We start from the raw sequence: 8,966 nt of genomic DNA on the forward strand, positions 1-8,966 counted from the left end.
GATAAAACCAAAATGTGTTAAACTACAAGTCTTAAAAGAGGCAAGACTAAGGTGTTAAAAATGTCACCCCCTTTGCCATTTCCAGCCTGCTGTACAAAAAGAAGCTGTAAGCAAAGCAACTAAAATACGTATCAGTGAGCCCTGACAAAGTTTCAGGCATTTAGATAAAAATCTGAGTCTGCTTTTTCTTGCCTGCTGAGACTATTTCAGGAAGGAGAGTTTTATATAGATGTGTACCTCTATTTGGACAGTTTTTATGTGTACTCATGTATCTAGACAGCATATACTGTTTTCTCTCTTAGCAATGTAATAAGCCTGCCCTGTTGTTGCTCTTCCCTAGGCATTTGGTTAAAATCTCTGCTAGCGATAGGAGCCAGCAGAGCTAGATAGAGCTAGGKGGACCCCCTCATCTCACCTGACGCTGCTGACCTTCTTTTAATGCATATATGATTTTTTCATATTGTTTTGTATTTCAATCTAGTTTAGTCACTCTCTAGTACTAAGAGGAATGAGGTATCCTAAGGGTTATAATGACCGATTCTAATTACTTTATGATGTAAAATGATCAGAAATCATTAAAAACAAGGTAATGCAGAAGTTTTGGCAGCTGTTGCTGCTCAGACTCACTCACAGAGTAAACGTGATGAGGTCACTAAAACATTTCTCTGTGCTTCAAGTGGAAGTCAATTTTCTGACAGTAATTACAGTATAGAAAATCTATATACTCCACAACACAATATGGTCAGTGAGTGACAGAAAGTTTCTACAATCTATAAATAATCCATTATCTTTGTGGCTYCAGAGAAGCATCACACATATACATATAGAACAGCATAGTATTATGAAAGTTTGTTATTGCCTTTATCTTTACAAGCTCTAATTGAACTGTTGGAAAAAGAAGAAATACATTTTTTCTTCCAATGAGTGCAGCAACACTACATATTTTAATACAGATTACCTCAGCACTGTGATCAAATGATAGCACATGACACAATGACATTTTTAAAGGTCCTTCTTTGCACGGAATACTGAAAGAGATGGTAAAACTTATTTTGCCCCTTCACTATTCAGCCCCTCTTGCCCTTAGTCGTAGGTGCACATTGCAGCCCTGCTTTTTATGTCTGTGGCACTACTCTCTYTTTTTTTGACTTATTTTTGAGGGAAGAAGAGCAAGCTAAGGGAAACTGGGAAATAAAAGAGGTATTTGATTGCCAGTATGGCAGAGGTCTTCTCAAGATAGAAGAATCTGAAGCATTTCCTGAAAATGCCCCCCTCCTACAATTTATTTGACTGCAGAAGGAAGGGTTTTTCCAAATCAGTTATGCCAGGCTTCTCTTTTTTCTTCTTCTTCTTCTTCTTTTTTTTTTCCTTTTTTTTTTCCCCAGATGTCATATATTTCTTGGTCTCTGTGCTCTGCAGCATAGTTAACATGGGAGATCTCAAATAAGTATGATACCATGATCTTTGATTTATAAGGAATTTGGCCTATTCCTTGCTTTGGAAAATAGAATCAAAGACTTAAAATGGTATCAGAAGCTGACTACAAGATGCTGGAGGGTGTGAACACAGATGTGATGAGCTCRTAACAGATAAAGCTCTGAGAAAGAGGGCAGCTGCTTTCTGTCCCAGCTAGAGTCTGCACAGCTTGATAACTCTGTCAGCCTGAAGAGACACCGAAAGAAGTCCAAAGGTTAAGAAAAAAAACAAGAACAAAAAAGCCAAAAGCTGTTTATTTTTGGTAGTTGGTCAAGTGTGGCAAGGTGTATACAAAATTCAGTACAACTCTATTCAAAAGAAACACAGATCATCATTGGAACATGTTTTGTAAAATTCCCAAGACAGTTTGGTCTGACATGTTTACAGCAACAATGCCACTTTATAATTTTATATTCGTATTTCTTGCAATATTCTCAACTTTGTTTAGTTAAATTCTAATGTGGTGGGCACTATGGTAGCTCTTATATCCTTAACAGTCTGAAAAGACTGAGATATTAAAAAAATAACCACATCTTCCTTGAACTGCATCAGTATCTACTTCAGTCCATCAGCAGGCGTGCACAGGGAACACGTGGGTCTGGCCCAGCAGCTCCTGAAGTAGGAGCTACCATGCCAGTGGGATCATGCCATTCACAAATAAGCTCAAAAGCTTAAGGGAAACTCAAAGGTAAATTGAAGCTTGCAGTTGGAGCTGGGCTTACAAGTGTGGAAGCGTGCTCAAAGCAAACAAGTCTGGGAACTGTCAGGCTAGGAACTGCCCCTGCATTTCAAGTGTGACATTCATCCTTTTACTGTCATTCTGGAGCTAATATAACATTTGAAGGCTATTTCTCTAACTCTTGTCCACACAAATAGCCTCTTCTAGTGCCAATACAGCAATAAGATCCCCTGTCCTAGATTCTGCCACTTACTGCTGCAGTAAGAGCCTGAAACATCCTCGAGGCAATGTGGAAGGCAATGAAAAGTGAATGTGACTGTAAACTGCCAGGGCTCCAGCATCAGACCGGATCTTCTTCCTTCCCTCCTCAGCCTGCACCTGGGAGCATTTAGAAATTTTAAAAGGTGCTGCCTCGAGATGGGTAAGGGAAGGAGAAAGGGGAAACACTTCTTTATGTTGTTAACATAAAATGTTAAAATCACTTAAACTTCAAAAAGCTTAAATGTCCTCTTCTCTCAATTTTCAGGCTGGAGAAACTTTCAAAGTCTACAAAGCTCTTGTCATTTCATGAAAGAAGAACAACTACCAACTTGAATGCTTGTACAAATGTTTGTCTAATTTGAAAATGACAAGAATGACATTTATTTCTAATGGAGGTTCAGAAAAGAACAAAAAGAAGTAACTCCTCATTAAGGCTTGAATTTTCAGTCTCATTTTCTGGTGATAAAACTGCACTGGTCATTATCCGAGCCATTACAAAAGACTTTCCCATGATTGCAGGTTAAGCTTCTATAACTGATGCTGGACTAAGGAGACATTTTCATGAGAGTATGATTTTCTAAAGAGCTCCAAGTGGGCTCCACAATGACTTTGATCCCTAGAAGATATCCCAATAACTGCCCTGGTAAGAGCTGTCATAAAGTCATGTACTGTCTCAGTGGGCACACACTAACTGTGAAGTCCTATCACTGCTGTTCAGAGCAATGTATCATCTTTAAGGCCACTCTTCATGATAATCAAAAAGACCCCTGTCTGCCACAGGTTTCTCCTCCACACACTAGATTGGTTATAACTGCAGAAACTGCTGCCTCTATTGACAGGAAGTGCTTCTGAATATGCCAAAGTATTTTCATTTGATATCTGCAGTTAGACAAACAGTGAAAATAAACTGTGTTTCTCCCCTTGCGATGCGTATTTCCAAGTTCAAAGAAATTATGAGCTCATTGGAAAGCTGAGCTCAGTTCTTACACACACTTGCCAAAACCAGGAGAGCAGTATCTGAATGCATGAGGAAATGTCCTCTGTTGATGACCCCATAAACAGAGCAATTGATAATATCCTGAATTAAAAGAAAGCCAGTAGAAGTCATGAAGAAGAACTAACTCAAAAGAAGCAAAAGCAGCACAATCCATGTACATGACTCACATTTATCTTGTAAGGAATCATGAGGGACTTCTCCCTGGGGACTTTCTTCCAAATCTCCATAGTGCAAGACCTTGTGATTAGGTGAAAGTCGACAATACCAAAATTTGTCTGTTAAAAGAAACACAATAACCAGGGTTACTAACATGTCTTCATCAGCATTATCAAAAGCATAAGGGAAAATATACTCAAATGAGGCTGTACAAGGAAGGAGGATTGTGTCATTTTTAAAAGAAATGTGTGGGGTGTATTGGAAGTGGGGCAAGGACTTTGAATGCAATTTTACTTGATTAAAGTGTGTTTAAAGCTGGTATTAATCTATTATTCCTGTCTTGATTCAGCCACTAGATGAAAAAATAGCTAGTAACCAGGAAACAACTGACTTAGCTTTACATGATATTATTATACATCCTCACAGACAGGGGACTGGGTAAATAACTACTGTTTTGAGTGGCTAACTTTAACATACCCGTAAAACCTTCATTTTTAGTACCCACTATGTGAACATTGAGCCCTGCCAGCTCTCTTGTGTGGGACTTTCAAAACTAGAACATTTGAGATGTCCCATACCTTATGAAAACTGTGACTCATGTCTTTTTGTAGACATGGCAAAACATCCTCATATTCATGGTAGGACTGGACATCACAAACAGATAAAGATTAAAAAAAAAAGTTAACTCCCTTGCTCTGGAGAGAACTCAGTGGTCATCATGCTCACAAACATACCCATACCACGCTCCTATGTTCATTTCAGCCCTTCCTAGGAGATACGTATATTTACATCTCTTGCCAAATCCAGCTTCTCAGGATACAATTCCCCTTAATAATATTTGTTAAAACCTGCTCCCACTAAAAATATCGGCTTTGCAGAACAAGGCTGCCACGCTGCCTGGCATGCAAGGCTGGTGCTTGCCAACTCCCTTTTCAAAATGGCAAGAATGATGCTACCCTTCCTTCTCAGAGCTCTTTCAATGTAATAAATAGCTCACACACAAYGCTAAGCTGTCAGAAATACCATCTTGTTACAGCCTAGCTATGAATCTCCGAAAGCTYGGAGCTGGGCTACTCATTAAAAGGGGGTGGTGGTGGGTGGGGGAGGYGGTTTCTCTCCCCTGTGCTTCTCTCCTTGCTGGCAGCCGTGATGCTGTGCCACACAGCAGCCTCTGGACAATTTTAGGGAAATGGCAGCATGGACAGAGCCCCATGGCATCACAGCAGTCACGAGCGAAGAGTCATGGTCTGGATAAAATGTTGGAGGAACTGTAAAATCACCAAAGTTAGACCCTGTGCACTCATCCAGGGCTGTTAGCAAAGGGAGGGCTTTTTGGTTCCACTAGTGAAGTGTGGTTTTCATAGCCCCGACTTCTTTTTAAAGGAGCCTGTGCTCAACTTTGTAAAATGTAATGCAATAAGACACAGAGAAAGACAATTCACCTCTGAGGTTTCTCTTGGCTTCTATGTGCCCTTTTAGATACTTTTTTCACAGTAAGCAAAAATAGGGAAAAAAAAGAAACATTTCAAACCACCCTCTGTTTGTGTAAGTCATTCTACAGGAAGATTTCAAAGCACCTTACAAACTACTGGCAAAGGGTCATGAGGAAGATTCTGGTATCTCTTTCACGGCGTAAACAACACTGAAGGATTTATGCTGCTGAGCCTGAGATTATGATTTCATGATACATATAAAAAGAGCTACTGGAATATAAGCTTCCCATAATAAACAGTACRTATAATATTGCACAGCATGGGGTCGGGAGGAAACCTCTGCTTGCAAAACTATTGCAGGAATTTAAAACTAGAGCAAGCAGGACCCTTATTCAAGAGGCTCTCATCTGAGAGACACACAACATCAACTTGTTGGGCAGTCTGAATGTCTCAAAAGGATACATGTGAAACTTGTATATTTGTATCTTTGACAAGGAACTCTACCTGAAGCATTTCAAAATCTGATACTTAAAGAAAAATGTACTCCACTTACTCTGACAGTAGCCTGGCCTGCCCCTTGCCTACCTACAGAAAGGCCCCACCTAATGCAGCAGAAAGCTGGTATGTCCAGCTTTACTTGCAACATCATTTTTTCTGAGAATTTTTAATGGCAGCCTCATTATTTATGAGTGTTTGATTGCAGACTGTACAAAGGAATATGGCTTTCCATCTCTAAGATTAAGAAAATCCTTTTTTCCTAGTAAGAGCCAACCCRGTCTGACTGCCTTCTCAATTAGCAGGACAAGATGATGTCACTGACTAAAACTGTCACGAATTCCTTTTAACTTGGCCCAAACGGGACCAGGGTTGCAGGTGAGGGTCAGAAAATGATTGATATTTTTAACCTCCTAAGGATTAAAGTGTTTTAAAAACCTTGTTCCCGTTTCAACCCTCTGCTCAAAAAAATAAGAGAGGGGGAAAAAAAAGCTGATGAACATTTCTTTACTTCGTTTTTAGGAAATGGTGGTTTTATAAGAAGAAATCCCACGTCTGCAGGCTTGTGGAGTCTTTTACAGCTATTCCCCATAACCTAAGGTTAATTAAAGAACTAATAGCCATTGATGTAGCTTGAAGCATGTCCAGTGCTGTTCTCCTGTGGGCTAACAAATAACTACCATCATATCAAAACTTTGCTGTCAGGGGAAAAATCCTTAAATGAAGCCTACAAATGCAACTAAGGAGATCTTGTCAGCTGCAGCTGCTAAAGGACTGTCCTAATCAGGCTGGGAGAAGGGCAATTAGTACAATACCACTGAAAAGTAAACCTTGCTTCCTTTTAGAGGCCTCTGCAACCATCTCAGCCCTAGCCAGCTGGGGATCTTTTAAGCTGTACATGATGTTACGAAYGGTTTATCAGATAATATCATGCTTATGTGAGATCCCTGGGCCTTGGTGGGGGGGGATAGCTTTAAAAGAAATGCATGTTATTTTACTGTAGTGCAGGTGTTGAACACAATTTTATTTGAAGTGGAGTGTATTAATGCTACAGTTAAAATAAGAATTATATGAAATTGTTTCCTTTGATTAAAATAAGTGAAGAAAACATGATAACAACAAGTGAGAAGTGGCCGACATTTTCTTCCATCTCTTAATACCTAAANAGAGAAGCTTGTTTTTTTTTCTACCATGATTAGAAAATGGTTTTTAAAAAAACAAAGAAAAACTGTGGTCTAAAAACTCCAGAGCTCTCAAACAGAAGGTCACAGAGCTGACGTGCCAAAACAGGCTTTAAAGATGGGACAGGTATTTCCCCATAGATTTTCTACTCTGCAGTTGGTAGATTTGTGTGTAGGCGTACAGCTGGAGTTGGAGGAACTGTTAGTTCAAAAAAGAGTTTTTTTTTTACTTTCTCCAGAGAGCTGTCAGATTTAGGACCAGTATTATGGAGTTGCCTCAAAGTCTAAGTCCTTTTTTGATGGCTTATTTTGTATCAGATGTTATTATCCTTGCCTCTGTAGAGCTCCTTCTGAAAGCAGGCAGCGATAGGAAAGGCATCCTCTAAGCACTGAGTGTTTAGAGACAGTGTRGGGCTGTGATTTCATTGCAATTTTCAGATACGACATTATTAAAACTTTCCAATGAGTCCTCATGCCTTTTATGCTCATTGAATTAAGGTGCTACTGATACTTCCTTGAGCAATGAAATTAATTATTGTTATTTTTAATCCGAAAAGGTCTCATACAAATTGTTTAGCTTTTCAAACAATTGCTAGAGCATCCAATGGGTTAAATACACACATTGTTAAAGTTTACAGAAGAGGTTAAAAAAAAAAAACCCAAACAACAAAACCAGCTATAATTTGCCTAGAAGAGTAATATTCAAACTGTGACCAAATTGTAGGGCACAGAACATTTTGCCAAGGGGCTGCAGAGTGCTGGCTATTCATATGGTGTTTCCAAGCGCATTAATGGCCAATGACTCATATGCCCTTAACAACTGCTATCCCATGCAAAGAATTACTGTGATTGCCACAGAAGTACTCTGTAGCTAGAATATGGAAAGAAAATAGCTCAGATATGCACTGATAGAAGGCTCAGAATATACATCTTACCCCAAGATACAGTCCACATTACTAAAAAAGTGAAGTTTGTTTGAAGAAAACGTTGCTCAAAGATTCAGTGACATAACACATGTATTTTAATAAATCTGTGAAAATATATATAGTTCTTTAGATTTTAGATATATGTATGTAGACTCAGCCTCTTTCTTTCGCTGTGTTGTGTTTCTCTAAGATGTGACATCAGAGCGATACATTTTCAGTCTAACTGGTCTTAAGTACTTACAAAAAGCCAGCAAAACCTGCAAACGATTTGTGATTAACTGACTTGTGGTAATGCTGGAGGGGTTAGGCAGGCTTGGTTAACCAGTTCCTCTCAGCAAGTCACATATCACAGAATATTACTTTTTGTGGAACTAGGGAAGGTGGAGCAGATGCGTGGCAGTAAGGAGAACTTTGCAGAGAGAAGAAAGTGTGTGTTCTCATTTAACAGCATGAGTCACTTCCCATCCCTGCAAGAGGCAGAAAACTGGGCTGGTTTGTTTCTTTGCCTTAATTTAAGGTTACTCTTTCTAGGTTATTTAAAAAATATGCTTTGCCTGTGTTTTTAATGTAACGATGTGTCTTACTAGGGTTTCTCTCATTTCCAAAATGACTATTCAAGAAACTTTATCTTCAGTTGCAAATCCATTTCAATAATACGCAATTTCTCTATAATCTTTATAAAGCTAGAAGGAGAAATTATTTCCAAGATTGCACCCATCAACATAAACTCCAAGTGTACTAGATGTCAACTACAGAAGCATCTATTATCTTCAATAAAACTCTTTTATCTGCTACTTACTCTACTGGAAATAATAACTTCTGAGGCTGTAAGGTGCTTTGTAGGCTTTTTCTAGTCTTCATCCCTTTTTTTAGGTCTTAGCTAAGGAAGGAGAAAGCCGAAGAGGGCTATCAGTCAGCTGACTTTCCACAGTCAAAGAACAAGCAGTGACATCTGAAGCTTTATGATCTGTGCTGAACAATGACTAGAAGGGCAGGGTGTATTTTGCTGTTTCATTTTCAACTGATTAAGAACATCTCATAATAGCAGGAGTTAGTCCTGGCATTCTTCTGTGAAACACAGCAAGCAAAAGGCCCCGTATTATTTGGAAGTGGCAAGGATCCTACTGAGACAATAATGGTATTTCTGAATTTCAGCTACAGAGAGATCATGCTGATATGATAACCCTGTACTGAAATACAGAGATTGGACTACAGATACCTCACATCTCAGTCTTCAACCCCCCTCAATGGATCACCTGTTGGTTTGGCGGCTTTTAATACTAAGTAAATATGAAAGAGTTTCACATCCTCTCGTGGCTGTAAGGGCTGTAAGCTCTCTGCTCTCTCTCTCTCTCTCTCTCT

General features: G+C 39.2%; 1 protein-coding gene across 1 annotated transcript in view; it reads right to left on the minus strand.

Moving 5' to 3' along the window:
• The window catches only part of LOC146593511 (engulfment and cell motility protein 1-like), a 106,530-nt gene that overhangs the window by 10,000 nt on the left and 87,564 nt on the right, over positions 1-8,966 (minus strand). The window contains exon 4 of the mRNA XM_085309146.1: positions 3,581-3,688. Within this exon, the coding sequence (XP_085165272.1) occupies positions 3,581-3,688 (108 nt within the window). The remainder of the gene's footprint in view (positions 1-3,580; positions 3,689-8,966) is intronic.

Source organism: Rhea americana, unplaced genomic scaffold (assembly GCF_003343005.1).
Source record: "Rhea americana isolate MKP2758 unplaced genomic scaffold, rheAme1 scaffold_291, whole genome shotgun sequence".
Lineage (NCBI taxonomy): Eukaryota > Metazoa > Chordata > Aves > Rheiformes > Rheidae > Rhea > Rhea americana.